General features: G+C 37.4%; 1 protein-coding gene across 1 annotated transcript in view; it reads right to left on the minus strand.

Moving 5' to 3' along the window:
* The window catches only part of LOC128142357 (ethanolaminephosphotransferase 1-like), a 59694-nt gene that overhangs the window by 25117 nt on the left and 16972 nt on the right, over positions 1-17605 (minus strand). Inside the window, exons 2-5 of the mRNA XM_052788369.1 lie at positions 15688-15756; positions 9540-9648; positions 7353-7427; positions 2485-2753 (exon numbers count right to left, since the gene is read on the minus strand). Of these exons, the coding sequence (XP_052644329.1) occupies positions 2485-2753; positions 7353-7427; positions 9540-9648; positions 15688-15756 (522 nt within the window). The remainder of the gene's footprint in view (positions 1-2484; positions 2754-7352; positions 7428-9539; positions 9649-15687; positions 15757-17605) is intronic.

Below are 17605 nucleotides of genomic sequence, written 5' to 3' on the forward strand. Positions count from 1 at the left end.
CAGCAACTCTTTTTGTACCATAATTAACACAGAGCCAGGGCTGTCTGTGTTTATATACAGCGGAGCTGACTCAGCAGCGGTGCCCTGGGAGCTACATGCCAGTTAAGCTTTCATTAAGGTCAACAGTTATCTGTTTGCACACTTACATCAGTTACTGTATTTCCTGAGCTTTGTGGGGATAATGAAGTCCAAAGTTCCTGGCTACCATCTATTTTAAAAGCAGAAGCAGGGGACTAGACTACCTGAATGTCTGACATGCCAATGCAATAGCATCATGTTATCGGTGAAATTATTTAAGACAGAGCAAAGAGCTACATTCATGTGGCAATCCAGCTAGGAACACCACGGAGGAAATAGTGAACTAAATGCCAGGAATCAGTCTGAAAGCAGCCTGCGAGTGCTTCCGCCCTCTCTGCCTCTGAATGTGACTGTGGGAATATCTGGCAGAGAACTGGTGGGAAAAAACCAGCAAGGAGAACATCATCTTTCTTACTCATCATCAGCCATTTGTTAATGTCCTCAGTATCCTCTCCTCCAAGTAGCTGGAGATGAAGAGCTACCTTTAATAGTGCACACATCATACAAGTTTTGCTGAACGGGTTTACAAAACAAGAGCAAGGCAATGTTTGTAGGGGCATTAAGATCTTTTACTAGACTAGTTAGTACAGCTGGAAAAAAGTACGTTATGTACTTTCTGGTGTGCGTGAAACGTAGTTTGAACTAATGAAAAATACTACCTTGATCTACAAATCCTGTCTTGTCTTTGTTCATAGGCAATCACAACTACAAAAGCTAATTTTTACAGATGGAAAAACTGACATACAGACATTTCAATAGTACAGTCTTCTACCACTGTTGATGATTGCACTATATAGCATCAAAAAATCCTTACATTTATATGCTTATCATTTTGACTGTAGGCGAATCATCACAGAAGTTACTAGAAAGCAAGCATGCAGGACAGCAATTCAGCATCAGAGGGGAACAGGAAATAGCACTTGTTAGCACCTTGCATCCAAGTTAATCAAAGCAGTTTACAAACTTTACTGAAATTCAGCCTCACCACAGATCTGTCAGGCAGGGAAATGTTATTACCATTATTTCCCAGATGGGAAAGCAGTGACAGAGGCATAGGTCACTAAAAGGCACTGACAGAGTTAACAGTACTGCTCTGCTAGTTGATACCCACTCCCATATTTAACCACTAATACAGTTTGAGTGTTGTAGCAATCCAAAAGAGCTTTCTAAACATTCACATGTAGATCTACAGTGATCATCTGAGCAACAAGTGAAATTGGTTTGAACATAGCTCTTCCTCTCCTGCTGGAAGAACATCACTAAGAAGCCTTGCACAGACATGGCTGAAACTTGCAGACCAGCTGGCTGCCTAATGTCTTAGTCCTGAGCCAACTTCTTCTCCCAGAACCTATTTTCTAAGGGATGAAACAGATGCACTACAGCTGGACCACCACCTCTGAGTTGTTCTCAAACCACTGGATTCTGATTATGTTTACAGCAACACATCTGCAGTCATTAATCCAAATACTATATTTCCATTAAAAGACATATTTGAATATTTGTCAAACTTCTTTTCAATTATGTATATTTGGCTGTACCTTTCCTCTCATGCCTGTGACAGGAAGCTCAGAAGGACTGGGACTGTGCTCTTCAGGCTGCAAGAGCCTGGCTATCTAAGAAATAGATAAGCTAGCCCAGAAATCCCAGCGCTGGGCCCTTGGCAGTGCAATGAGCTTGTTACTGCTGCTACGCACTTGTGCACTGAGGCCACCACTCACTGTGGTGCCTTGGGCGTGTTTCTGACAAGGTCCACCTCAAGGTAGGGCTGTAAGTCAGTCAAGAACTCAGCTGGGGACTGGCTGCGGGCTGATACATAATTCACGTTACTGAACGCCATTCCTGGAGAGGAAACCTCTAATGGTACTACTTTGACTTTTTTCCAAGGGTAAAACTCAATTGACAACAGTCAGTGCTCACTGTATAGGTACAATGCTATTTCCACTACCACATTTGATATAAGAGGTGGTAGAATTGAGAAGGTCTAGTATTGTATAGCTGTATAACTGTTAACAAATACTACTTGGACTAATTCACATCGTGCCTTGGAACCTAGTGTTGGTGGGAAAATTGCTTATGGCTTCAGATAGCATAATAATTTTTGTTAACACCACAAATCAAATGCAGTTAAATGACATTCTCATGGGCACTATCTGACTGCTAGGCTTGCTGCAAGCCTTTTTTTTCCTGCAAGGCAATGAACCTCTGATGCTGACAATTTGCTCGAAAGCGTCCCTTCTTTGCAAATGCAGGAAATATTTCTGAATTACTTTTAGGGTTATGCTATTTCACATTCAAAATCTTGGCCAAATGTATTTGCTTTGAGCTCTATTTTTCTATTTCTGTAATATTATGAAAACACTAACATAGTTAAAAAATAAAACCAAAACAGGAATGATAAATACTTACCACTTGGCTTATATCATATCCCCAAGGAAGAAAAAGAACTCCTGTGTTATATTTCTCCCAGTGTGAACACATAAAGTTAAACAAGACAATGCTTAAATATATATACATTGTATATACAGAAACTCCAGTCTTCCCATTGTCACAGGAACAGACAGAAAAAAAAGAAAGTACAAAAATGGAGGTAGCCCAGCTATCCAGCCCATGGTCAAATAATTCTCCCAGAGGAGTACTGGACTGAGTCCTTCGAGCATGTTTCCCATCTATGGAGTCTAGAAGGATTGGGAAATGAAAAGAAATAAAGAATTAGAGCACAACAAAAGGAGTAACTTTCTTCACATACACTTCTCTACTGCCATATGTAACATATGGGAAAAATACACTGACATGACAGCAAACTGAAGCACAACAGTCTCTTCAATACCGACATGTTAGGATTGCTTATACAATATTTGATTCAGTTATCAAGTAATTTTTCTGTCGTTACCTCAGCTCTTAAACTAAATGCCACCTTCCTTACAAGCTTTAAAAAGACATTAATAATTACCTGCCCCCAGTGGTCTTTAAACACTTTTATGTCAGTCCCTGCAATCACTTTCTCAAAGAAAGTGCTGAAAAATGTCCATAGGGCTTCTCACCCGTCCATTGGTGTTGTGGACCCTCTGACACTTCAGACCGCTTGTGGGGTAGATTCACTAAGGCATTTAGGTTGCCTGATGTTAAATGCCTCAATGACTAACAGTTACATGGCAGACCCAAGGAGCAAATGTCACAAAATTTATTTGTGTGTGTGCCTACATGAGGTATTTTAAAGAGTCTTTCAGCTGAAATACAAGAGCCAGCAGTGTGCCCAGGTGGCCAAGAAGGCCAATGGCATCCTGGCCTGCATCAGAAATAGTGTGGCCAGCAGGAGCAGGGAGGTGGTTGTCCCCCTGTGCTGGGCACTGGTGAGGCCGCACCTCGAGTACCGTGTTCAGTTTTGGGCCCCTCGCTACAGGAAAGACATTGAGCTGCTGGAGCGTGTCCAGAGAAGGGCAACGAAGCTGGTGAAGGGTCTAGAGAGCAAGTCTCATGAGGAGCGGCTGAGGGAACTGGGGTTGTTTAGCCTGGAGAAAAGGAGGCTGAGGGGAGATCTTATCGCTCTCTACAACTACCTGAAAGGAGGTTGTAGTGAGGTGGGTGCTGGTCTCTTCTCCCAAGTAACAAGAGATAGAACGAGAGGAAATAGCCTCAAGTTGCAGCAGGGGAGGTTTAGATTGGATATTAGGAAAAATTTCTTTACTGCAAGGGTTGTCAGGCATTAGAGCAGGCTGCCCAGGGAAGCGGTTAAGTCACCATCCCTGGAGGTATTTAAAAGACGTGTAGACTTGGTGCTTAGGGACATGGTTTAGTGGTGGACTTGGCAGTGTTAGGCTTATGGTTGGACTCGATGATCTTAAGGGTCTTTTCTAACCTAAATGATTCTATGATTCTACGATTCTAAGAATACCTTACTGTTAAGGTGAGGTATGTGTTGATCACTTTTAATACTTAAGTGCTTGAAAGATGCCCAAATACTGTACTGGATCTCACTCTGAGGATGCCTTTGGACAATATGGTTTGAGTTGAGCTGAGAGTTCACTGCTATTGAACAGGGGAGGACCTGCAGCCTGCTCAGCTGGTGGAAGGACAGTGAACATTAGGTTTTCTTCTGGGTAACTGAACAGAACTGGCACTGTGAATGGTACAAAAAGCAAAGGAGATGGCACAAGGGAGGGACAGTGAATGCAGGGAGAAGGAGGAGGAAGGGAGTCTAGCAGCTGTAACCTTTCTTAGTTGTATTGTCAAACCATACCCTTAGTCTCTTCTCTGAGACTGTGCTGGTGTGAAATGGAAATATTTCCTTCTTAAAGTTAAGTGTAAATACGCAGGACAAACCTCTTAGGAAAAAGTACACGGAACAAACCTTACAGATTACTTATTGTTATCCTGAATCTCAAAATAACATGGAGAATTTTCTTCTTTTTAATGTTACCTGGAAGGTACTATAGCTAACAATTATTAGCTATTGATAAGATTAGTAACCCAAAACTGACTAGAGATACAACTCAGCAGAGTGAGACCAAAGACTCCACAGCTGCTATACATCATATGCTACTTACTTCTCCAGATTATTTGGCAGTACTCTGAGTTTTGTTTAACGTAAATATACTTCAGGGATCTAAACCAGGAAAACATGGGATTTCGTTTTGTACAGATTTTAGACTATCTCCCTATTGTAATACCTAAACAGCTGTGAGATATCCTCTGCTCAAATACAAATCACTGGAGACATTTCTCACAACTCTAAAGATCTCATAGAGGATTTCAAATATGGCATTGCCCCCTTCTAGAGCCACATTCTCTCTCTGTTAACATTACCATTGAATTGTCCACATCTTACTGAAATGTGCAGAAAGAAAACTGTATAAGCTTGAGGTTAGTTGAATACTGTTGCTATAAATTTAGAAATTCTTTAATCTGTTAAAGGATGCTCCTGAAACTTAACTAGCAAATAGGTATGCAAACATTCCTTAACAGTTTATGGTCTTTTATATTTCAAGAACATCTATCCCAAATCAGAGAGAATTCTGTCATAGGGGTAATACCTTTTAAAAATGAGAATGATGGAAGATTTGTCTGTTCATAAATTATTTTAGGGTGTCACAAAAAATATTCACATTAGATACTAAAATATGTACACCACAGTGAAAGAGTGGTTTTCATTTTGCAGGAGCCTTTAGTTTTACTAAAAAGAGTTAGGCTTATAACGGTGTCATGAAATACAGTACGTCTAATTATAATGGGCATGGAGAAAAATACAGGAATTGTATAACACATATGTAAAATTCAATTTTCACAAATCTTTACCCACATTTTCCATGTGGTTTCACTAGCTTTTTAAGAGAGTGAAAATATTTTCTGTTTTAGGTTTCAGTTTTAAATCATTCGTGCCAACAAAGGTGTATGTTCAATAGTGGACATACACTGTCCCACACTTCATTGCTTTAAAATGCTTATGCTATGATTTTGTCTCATAAAGGTTCATAAATCTTCAGGTTTTTTAAAGTTTAGATAACTTTTAAATAGTGGAATTCAAAATAACAGCAAAGAGCACTCCATTTTATGGAAAGGGAAAAGATACCAAACCACCTTAACAAAGGGAAAAAAAAAAAGAGCAGCATGCTAGGGAATTTGGAGAGAGTAACTGTGTCATTAAAAAGAAGCTGAGAGAGATTAAAGCTGCATATTTGGTTAGTTATTATGGCTCTTTGCAGTCTTCCAAAGGGAAAACTTTGGCCATGCAGAATTAAATCTGAGACTAAATATTTCATGAAGTGGCTTGGACAGCAGACACAAAAATCTACATATACATCAGTTCATTATAGCTTTGACTGTCAACATCATATTCCTTGTCTTCCAAGTATTAGGAACTATAGGCCTCACTGGCAAATAACATCTACATTAAGAATCTCAGAAGCTGAATTTCCAATGAGCTTTCTAGGGTGTCATACACTAACAGCTCCAATATGTAATTCCTGTTTATGAAACAACAGCCACTTCATTAAATTCCATACAATTACATAAAGAATGGTTTTCACAAAAGAAACTGTTGCTTCTGCTAATGATTATAGAAAGTTGTTAGGGAAATCTGACTGGTAGTCAGCTTCAAGGGACGGTTGTCCCAGTGATTTTTATGGTACAAATACAAAGAAATTCCGGACAAAATAATTTTGGCACAAATTCGCCACTTGAATAGAAATGTCAAGGCATTTACAATGCAGAGGGAGATGTCTGCACAAGAGGATATCCTCAGGTTAATCAAGATGGCTCTACATGCATGGGTCTGATACCAAAAGTGGCCAGCATCTCTGTACGACACCGCAGCGTACATCTAGAACACATTTATATCTAGCCAGGTATCTTAAGTATGGCACACAAATGTATGGCTACACTCTGCAATGCAGGGCCTTATAAGAACTGGCTCCAAAGAGAGGGTACATTTACACAGCACAGTGCAGTCCATATAAATATACTACTGTGAGTCCCCCCCAAATTAACTCTGTTGCACCACGTTGTGGAAAGACTAGTTTGGAATGAGTTAGCTTTGGAAGAGCAAGCAAAAAAGCCACGCTAATGTGGATCTCACTCCCAGATATGCATCAGTTCAGGTCTATGTCTTCACACCACTGCACAGCAAGGTGCAATGTACCTAAAAATACAGTCATGGTATGATATAAAAAGTAAAAATAGAATACAAAACTGAAACTGAAGTATAGGTGTTATGGAAGAAAAACAGCAACAGGAAAGAAAATAAAAATACTTCATCTCCATAAGAAGCTCAGGCCTGTCACCACATTCATACCATCTCTCCTGACACATGCCATAAGCAATGAAGTGCCTAAGAGTTTAAAACACAATGCTAAATTCATTTTCCTTTTTCTCGGCTTTGCCCTTTATTCTCCCTGTCTTTGAAAGCACCCTCTGCTAATGCTGGTGTCAGGGAGCTTCTCAGAATGTCATCATTGGGGGCCAAAGATTTTTACGAAACCCACCAGCACTGACTGCTGCTACGTAATGATTTCCATTGTTCCTCTAAAACAATTTGAACTTTCAAGAGGGATAGACCTACAGTCACAGAACCTCTAATTTATAATAAAAATGCTGTTATTTGGGGTTTTTTAAGTCTTATGAATGTTTTTGGTGGGTTTTTTTTAATCTCAGAGAACTGTTTTAGAAAGAGATCAATAATTTATCCATGATGCCTCTTCATCTCAGTATCAGCACTAGAGAACTAGTAGATAAAACTATATGAAGACATTAGACATGTAAATAATTTCATTGTACTTTACCTAAAGCGTAAGCACAGAAGGTGGTAAAAGCACTGAACAGCCACACCCAGGTGGGAACAAGTCCAGGACTGGTACCTAAAATAAATCATGTAGTGAGTCAGTGTAACAGTGGTTAACATCAAAGAAATCCACCGAGATATGCATATACGTATGAACAAGCTGCCACTGATTAGCCCACTACACCAAACAGATTGAAATAGTTGGTTTTGATCTTAAGTCATCAGCGAGCTCTATCAAAGAAGCAGTGAGCAGCCTTGAATGCGCTTACACCACAAAGGAGAGAAGACAAAGTAGAGGTTTTTTGGTCTTGAAATGACTCTAGTATTGCACAAAATAATGATAGTAACTAGGCAAAAATTTTCATAGGTCATAGGGAGCCTATCCATCTACAAATCAGTTAATGTTTGTGTAATACCTAAAGACAAAAAAATGTAGTTTTCAAGCATGATCATTATTATTAGTGCCAACATGGCGTTAGTGCAGCACTTTTACCATACAGATCTGAACAGGAAATTTTTGTCTTTAGGCTAGGACAGATATTAGCACCCCTTTTTTTTTTTTCCTTGAAAAAAAGGAGTAGAAAGCTGAATTGGACAGAATCCAGAGTTCTGTTATTGCTCTGCTGATAGCAATAACACACGGTTATTGTTGCTCTTTTAAAGCAATTAAGCCTTTTTCCAAAGAGCGTTCTATTTAACTTAAACATAATCCAATAAGGACTACACCAGCACTAAACAACTGTATATGCAAAGCCCTCTCAGGTTTCTGGCACTCGGCACTGAACACAAGGAATACTTGGACTCAGAGGTGTGTCCTTGCTGAACAGGGAGATGCCAGTACCTAAAGCAGTGCCCTGACCACCTTTCTCTCAATGCCTCATCTTGCCACTCTGAAAGAAAAGATGGCAATTCCTGACTCCTAGCTGCAAATTTTCAAACTGTAGAATGAAAACCAGCTGTCCAGGAAATTAAGTCTTTTATTTCTGATCCTAGGTATGGGATTGATATATGATACTCAAAAGGCTCATTAGGCTGCATGAACGTTTTCAATCAATTGAGAAATGATGGGCACTGTTCTCATGTGAAATTGAGAAGAGGCTTGCAAACTACACATCGAGGTTTCAACTTTAACAGACTTAATCACCATTTCAAATGTCTTAAGAGTTCAATGTGTATCTACTGGGAATGTGTCAAGATAGAATTATCCCATTGAAAGATCTGTGCTGGATGCTCTTTTATTACAGAACTTAGTAAATATCAGCTGCTTTGACAAAAAACCAAGTGTTTAAGGATGAGGCCAGATAACTACATAATATGCTGGTCCTGAAAACTTAATGCTCATACAGGATTATTTTTTAACCAAAACTGCTAACAAGTATCCCTGCCCCTAGAATTGTTGTGATAAATGTACAAACAGCTCACGCCAAAGGGTACCTCCTGAACCTAGCCAGAGGCATAAGAAATTACAGGCAGCAAAAAACCTCAAACATAATTGTTTCAGGAAATAAAAGTGTTAAGTCTTCACCAAATTGTCTAGTTTAAAGAAAAACAAAGATATTTTTTTTTATGTTAATCACCTGGGAGATGCTTACTACTTTCTGTAGGCTCCAATGGCTGGTCTGAGAAGCCCAGAACTGAAGCTGCCCTGTGCTCAGGCGCAATCACCTCCAAAAACCTTTTGACTTGGTCTGCCATGAGGAGCAAATATGGACTTGGACTTTGAAAGTCATAATTTCAAGAGACATTTATTTAGAAACTATTTCTTCTTTGTCTACAAGTAGTCTTGAATGGGGGGGGGGGGAAGTAATGAAAGGGAAATTAACTTATTCAGGCATCGATTTAGGTATTAGGAAATGTGAAACCAATGAAAATTGTATGAAGAACATTAGGGTGGGTTTTGGCTGTGTATTTAAACACTGGAATACACTTTAAATAAAATGAGATATTATCAGAGACTTCAAGCAGCACATGCTGAAACCCATATTTAGGGATGAAATTAAATAAGATTTAAGATAAAATTATCTAAATTTATAAAGCCATGTGTGAGGTCAGATCCTCCTATATGCACAAGGAACCTCATCAAGGGAATTGGTGCAAGATTCGAGTATCTCATACCTCCCTGTATCATTCAGAGTTATGACATAAGCAGTTCACTAATTCTGAAAAATTACAGCATGAGGATATTTACCTGAGGCAGTGTAGTCCCAGTCATAAAAAGATATTAAAAAATAATTAACTAAAATCATGACAAATCCAGAGAATGTTAACAGGTTGGGAGCAATCCACAAAGGCACTATCTGTTAAAAAAGAAAGAAAAAAATCTAAGAAAAATTATATTTCAAATTGTAAGTCCTATTTTAATTAAATACTTTGTATTTTTTATCAGGAAAGGAGAAGGCTGTATATGACAGCAGCAACGTCCAGATTTGTGCATATTTTCCCATTTTCAAAATAAAATACAACTTTCATTTCTGAAATTTATTTTCAAATGTAATACTTTTGCCTGATCTTTGTGACTGCAGTAAAAATGTCATTTAAAAATGTTGTATTATTTCCTATGTTATACATTATCCTTATTTTCCCAGCCACCAAGGAAAGCTTCTCACGATTGTGTGTATCAACTGAAAGAAGACTGCAGCACCCCAGTGTGGTAATTCAGCATCCATATGGCAGGGTTTTTTTAAGCATTCTATTCCCATGCTATAACAAGGAACTTTCGTCTTCTAAAACATGTCAATAAGTTCCAGCTGAAAATGTCAACAAAATCAGACACTGAGTGCATTACACTTTTAGATTCAGAAGATCTCCCTGTTACAAGCAGCTCCCTACTTCTCTAGATAGTAACTTTCTGCAGGGTCTCCCTCTTTAGTCATAAATTATAAACACTCCATTAATTCATTTTACTTTGTAGAGTGCTGAAAAGGACTCTCTGTCTTCACCTAAGCCTTTAATTCTTTGTCCCATTAACTGTTCTCAGCTATTCATTCCCTGCGGCTTTAAGGTATTCCTTACACTGCGACAGGGATCCTTTTTGGTAACACTCTTCCCAAGTAACACGGTTTCTCCACAATATTTTCAGAAATAGCGTACACAGCTTTCTACATGATTTTTAGACAGAACATATTTGCAGAAATACTAAGTATCAACCACTAGCATCACTCAAACACAGTATCAATATATTCAAAATATAAAAATATTGGAGGCTTATAATCAAATTCTTTGGAGTGTCTAAGGACTGAAAATGTACATAAAGTACTTTGACACTATAAAATATTACAAAACAATATTAAAGAAAAAGAAGTTAAATAGTTTCAGATACTAATAATAGTTTTGAAATAAAATGTTTTGTTAATTTCTTTGGACTAGCTAGATGGACAGGTGAATACATATTAATTTATATACATCTTTAAATTTCCTCTATCCTATTACTACATGAAAAATTTGCATATGAAATTTGAATGCTTGGACTGATTAATTATCCTGACTAGATCCTCTTTTTCTACTATAGAACAATTAATAATATTCAGGAGAAATTGTGCAACTGATGTTGTACAGTGTAAACATTCAAAAATCAGATGAAAATTCCTGGATATTTTTCAGTTATATTTCTTAGATGTTTTCTTTAATAACAATGGGAAAAAAATTAAATCTGATAGTTGCTTTCCTTATGACCAGGATTTTAACACTAATTTTAAAATACTATATGTCAGCTCTTACAGTATTTAAAATATATCACAGAATGCATACAGCTACAATAAAATTTTTTAACTTATCTACCATTCTGAGTCTTCAAAAGCCCAATTCTAAATCCCTAAGAACAAGTGACAGCAAATGCTCCCTGAAGCTCCTTTAGAAGAACATCTAAGGAGGAACCCCTCACTGCATGGTCCCCTCTTCTTACATTGACTGCATGCTCAGCATGCAGCAACAGTGGCACATCTCCTAATTTTGCTGCCTGGGGATGCAGAAACCTTGTAAGACAGAGGCTTGGTATGAATTGCCTGCTGTGGAATTCATCTGATGTCTATGACCTTACATGAAATAAGGACAGACACTGAAGAAATTCTAGATTGGTCTCTTTTAATCTAAAACATAGATCAAAATAGTGCATTAAGACAACCTGTGGATGAACGATTTACATGGATACACAGATGCCATCCAATGTATTGTTTTAAAATGACTGATTTCTCCCATATGATTCATAGTAATTGTTGACTATTAAATAAAGTGGGACGCCGTAAATGTCTGCTTTCTAATTAGGCTCATCATTCTAAATAGTCACAATGTCATTATTAAGTTATTACAGGAAATAATTTATGCTTACACAGTGCAAACATGAAGACATTATTTTTACCCACTTTCTTGCTAACATCATGTATTTTAAGAAGAAAACCATCAAAGGATGTTGTTGTACTTGCAATCCCTTTGGCTAGTAGACACACCACGAAAAACAGTTACAGGAGATCTATCCTCGGGAAAACAGCCTCTCCTGCAGTTAAACCCCTAAGCATACTCCTTTGATCCTTACCGAACCTAATCTCTCTAGGTATTTGGAAAGTATTCCAGCTGAAAAATCCCTTTTATTATATTTAATGCCCCTTATTCTTTTGGTTGGCATTACACTACCATCATCCTATTTCAGAATTCAAAAACTACAGGGTGTTAAAGATTAACTGCTTACACATATTGGAAAAATACAGCCTGAAATTTACTAGTATCCTATAGAAGGATACATTGCAATCTTTATTATCTAATTAACAGACAGTAGAAGTCTAATACATCAATGTGCTATGTGATTAATACAACTGGAGGTGTCACTGGGGAGAATCATGTCTGCTCTCTGGCAAAACCATTGCATGCTTGAACCTTTTAAAAAACTTTCAGTTCCACAAAATACTAACAGATTTCTGTTATAATGGGTCTACAGCCATTCATGCCAAAAGCCTTAACAAAAACAGCAAATGTTTTAATATATCAACTGTCTATTTGGATAATAAATGGTAGAGTACACATATTTATATAAAGCTTACACATATTTACATAAAGCTCTGCTCAAACTTGAAATATGCCTCAACTAAGTCACTTGAGACCACTAAAATTCTACTCATGCCCAATTCTAGTGATAAAATCAAAGTCCATAAGGCAACAGAGGGGAGGTTAATTGACTTCAGTGAAGCTGGCACACACCTGTGTATCCCAGTGGGATTTCCTCCTTTTCCTGTCACTGTCCTGCACAAATGTGATTTCTCATGAATAAAAATAGAGCAGGAATGTTCAGTTCGTGTAGTAGCTAAGTAATACTATCCGTTATCTGTCAGAGAGCACATGATTGTGCTTTATTATAACATACAAATCTTAATTAAAGGCAAAAAGATGGAGCATTGAATTAATTAAAGACAAAATACCTATAGTTGCATATTCAGAATAGTTTTAAATAACATGGAGAGAAAGTTAATCGTTACTCTGTAGTTTCATATAGGTGTTACTACAGTTTCATACAACATGGAAAAGCTGCCACAGACAGGAGTATCTCGGAGTACTTCAAGCCCAGTATGGAATCCAGGCATGAAATATTACCCTTCACTTTCTGCTTTAGCACCAGATTCAACACGTTTCTCCTTGGAAGAGGAAAGATAGGAAGGTAATGCTCAGGATTTCCAGGCGAATTCCTAACTTAAATGCATGAATTCTTCCTTTCCTAGCATCCCCACCACAGGTAAATGAGCTGGGTTATGACAAAATGTTTTCAGTTCTTATGTATGTCAACATCCCAGCTCATAAATTCCCATATCTTCTCTAATGTCAGGGTCTTCTTAATTTCTCGTAACATAGGAAATACATCTTTCAATGAATGATAATGTCTCATAACATAGGAAACACATCTTCCAAAGAATTCTGTGTTACAGAATACAGAGAAACTTGTGTTGTAATTAGAACTAAATTGACATATGAAAGGCCAGAACCAAATCCCAAGCCTCTGTTCTCATAGATTTTTTTTTTTCTTCGCTTGGCTCTGCTTGACTTCTCTAGAATCTGGTAAAAATAGTCCCTGTGGAATATTTATTTTCACCAGATTAGAAACTAAAAGATAATTGATTCATATCTGCAAATGGATGTATTAGGATGTCTGAACGGGGAGAAATTACTTCTCCCACTCATTAAAAAGCACACTTGTACTGCCCAATTTTGAATTAACATATTAGATGCAATGTTTCTTCTGCTTAAAAAATTATCCCAGCTTTACTATATCTTCATATTGCAATGCACTTTTATTTAAATAGAAATAAGATGATATATTGTAAAATGTAAATTCAATATTATATTCTATATCACAGAATATTATAGTCTAGAGCATGCTCATAGCCCAGTTGTAATATGCTCACACCAGGTACAAGCTACAAAAAATCAATGACGAGTAAATGCATTCAAAGCTTCTCCTTCTAAAAATAAGACTTGTTCACATTTATTATGATACCACTGTTTTACTTACATTTCAAGAGAAAAAAAGTATTTTTTGGTGAACAGATGAGCAGAATTTTCTTGGACTGAGTTTGGGACAACAGTTATTGCCACACCTGGTTTCAGTATCAAGCCAGGAACAAAACCATTCTAGCAACTTCCGTTCCGACTAATATTTTACAAACAGTTAAATATTGGCCAAGAAGTTTGGTGCTCCCCTAGTTCTCACTTTTATCTCTAGGAGCAACCAAGATGACTCTACTGCAACCTTCATTACATACTGCTTTCCCCTCTGCAGCTGTGCATTCCCAGCTCCTCTGCAGGACTCTGATTTGACCTGGCAGTATCTTTTAACGTTAGAATGACTATTTCTACAAAACCTGAGAGCAATATAATTTCCCTTTAAATCCTTGGGATACATCACTGAGAATTATCCTGCAACGTGCTTGCAGCAGAAGGCAAAGCAGAACATTCATTGCTGTATCTATCTTCAGTGTTCAAACCAAACCAAATGCCAAAGTACAGACAGCACCCACTCTGGTCTTTGGTTCTGTACTCAGATCTCCCAGCTTTTGAAACAGGTTTTCAGTCCTGTGCTCTGGTTTGGGTTCTCCTCCAGCAAGAAGTGAACAAAATCATGCTCACCTAAAATTTGAGGTTTAAAAAAATCTAGAGAGGTCACATTTTTTATAGGATCTATCACCCTATGCTACATGGGGACAGTCAAGAACGTTCCTTTTCTTCTGGGAAAACGCTGCAACCATTAGAAGAACGTACCTCCAAAGGAAGTTTTTTGCTGGTAATACACATTCAATCTGATAGCAGATGAATACCCATGGATCTCCCAAACGAAAGTGCAAGTGCACAGTAAAGCTTCTGCTCATCGACCATGCCGGACTCCAGAGTGCTGGGGGGGCTTTTCTACCTCATTGTTTTCCTCAATATTATGATGGGAATGAAAACAGAGTCTCTGAACTGAATTATTGAATTCAGTTTGACATCTTTGAATTGCTTTTCTTAAGTTAGGTCATATAAACACTTCCATGAAATTACACTGAGGTTATGAATGAGAGATTATGATTTTCCTGCTGTATCAAGCATAAGCAATACCTGAATTATAGAACCCAAAGATGGCAAATCCAACAGCACCCTAACCACACACACCCTTTTTTGTTTGTATAAAGGTTTGTTTTCAAGTCTGCTTCAATCTAAAGATTTCCTCTAAAATGGCAGATGCAGAAGTCATTGCTTGCTTGCAGATCAATAAAGTTCATGTCTATTTGAGATACAGCCTTTTTTTGCCAACAACAGCAAAACTAATTGTGAGCAGCTTTATTTTTAAAAACTGCAGATCATAATGCATTCAAGAGATGCCATCTTCCAATTGTTACGGTGATCATGGTAACCGCTCTCATTTTCAGCTTCTTAGAGAAATGCCTAGCTCCGTTGAGCAAGTACCCTTGGGAGAAAATGAGACAGCACTTGCATAAAATCATGTGCACAGCACAGAGATAAAGCCACGCTCCTGTTAGGCAGCATATGCTGCACAAAAATAATCTGAACTAAGTAAACCCTTCAATGTCAGCAAAGCAGTTTAATGAAAGATGTAATAATGAAAGATGTAAAAAAGAAACAGATGACTTTTGTATAGCAATCAGAAAAAACCCACCACCTTGTTTTTCTAAAAAAAACCACCTCAAAATCCAAACATACTCATCTTAAATACAGCTATATATCCTGTAACGTTTGTTTTCTCTTATACAGATGTCTTAATTTCAGCTTTATTAATCAATATGTATTTTTAAATGAAAATATGTGCTGTATTTAAAACAAATTCTTACATTATCATGTGATATCTCTATTAATAAAATTCTTACCTTAATAATTTTGTTCCAGATGGGCTGCATAATATACACAGATAAAGGATTTGTATCCACAGCACTGTACTGTGAGGAAAAAAGCAAACATGTTAAACAAAGCACTGACAAAGCATATTTTTCCATCACTGTATATCCTTCAGCATCTAAGAACAATCACTCTGAGTGTGACTGGTGTAAATTTATTTTATTCTGATGACCATTCATACAGTTTAAATTTAATTTAAAAGCACTGGCCTGGTTTACAATTACCTTGTTAGCAGCTCTATGTACTAACACAAAGGTTTAGGCTGGTGAAATGGCAAACAGTTCTGTAGTCACATTTTACTTTTAAATTCTTATTACTTTTACAAGTTATCCTATAAGACTCTGCATTTCTACCATATTTTGGATTTAATACCTTTTTTTTACACTACCAGTAATGCATAGTCTGAGCAACAGTCCATTGCTAGTATGTGGAATAGATAGTGCCTATGGAATATGGTCATAAGTGGAATATTATCTCGCAGAGATACACAGCTTTTGATACAGTAACACAGCTGCATTTGCACTATGCTAATTAATGTAAGGCGATGTTATTATAAAAATAAGCTAAAAATAAGCTCTAAAATAGCACAGTTCACTACCACAATGAAATTTCCCTATTGGACAGACTTATAAAAATATTATATGTGTTTTAGAAATTCCAATAAGTATATATCTGTATCTTTTGCAAACAAAATATTTCAGAAATCTGAGCCTACCCTGAACTGCTGTTGTCAACTTTCTCCTCAGAGGACAGCATCAAGTTTTATCCTGCCTTGAGACTGCAGAACACAGAACAATCTGCAGAAGAACGATCTTAACTGATAATACCACTCACAACTACGTTCTTGAGCCCTGGCGGGTCCACGGTGGAAGAAGAAGTCAGTCATCATTGGGATGGTACACATAATTCTTCCAGAAATATTTGGACTTTGAAGGTGCATATATGGCTTATGTTGTTAGCATGATGCATATGAGTCACACAAAGATTCAGACATATCTATATACAGCATTGTCCAAACATCGTGTGCGGGCAATGGGAATAAGATAGGGATGTATGAGACCACAATTTGTCGAAGATGTTCACATGCAGAAGAGGTCATGACAGAGAGGCTTTCATTTCACCTAACTTCAGCTAACAGCTAGTTGTTCTCTCTATAGTTAATTTATCGACCTCTAGCCATCTGAGATTGCACTCTGGAAGTACCTGTTTCAAGACATTAATTATCAAAGGAGCCTAGATACTTGTCTTAAACTTAGGCACCTTTTAGGTGACTGAAGTCTGGCAAGATTAATCTCAGTTTCAGTATCCCCATTCACCAAGCTTTTACACACACGCTTAACCTCCACACATCTGAGCCAAGAGCTTTCTACTGGACAAGTGCAAGCAGGACAAAAGATTAATGCACCATGCCTCAGGTTTTGAATGCACAGTCTATGACTTTTCATCTAATCTTTCTGAGGATATCAGGCTACAGAGAGCTTAAGAACTCTTCCACACATTTCCTTTCTCTATCTGCCTACAAAGGATATGTTTTAATTACTTTCTGGACAAAACAAAGCATTTGCTTAGTTATTTTGTAGTTTGTGGTTAAGTTTTAATCACAGATAATAAATGTAGTATACTTGTAAAATTATTATAACACAACTGCATGTCGTGAATACATATTGGCAAATATCCAAGAAATCACCTATCAGCTACTGGTCAGACCAGGCAGACTAACTTTCCACAGGCAATAAAATGTACAGTTTAGTGAAGTGTACATCACTGATTTTTTTTCTAAACATATTGAAAGTGTCACTCTGCTTCTGCCACCCATATTATTTAAAACATGAGACAATTCTGCCATCAACAGCTTTTCTGCCAGAATATTTATTAGAATTCTTAATTACA

The sequence above is a fragment of the Harpia harpyja genome, chromosome 5 (genome assembly GCF_026419915.1).
Source record: "Harpia harpyja isolate bHarHar1 chromosome 5, bHarHar1 primary haplotype, whole genome shotgun sequence".
Classification (NCBI taxonomy): Eukaryota; Metazoa; Chordata; class Aves; order Accipitriformes; family Accipitridae; genus Harpia; species Harpia harpyja.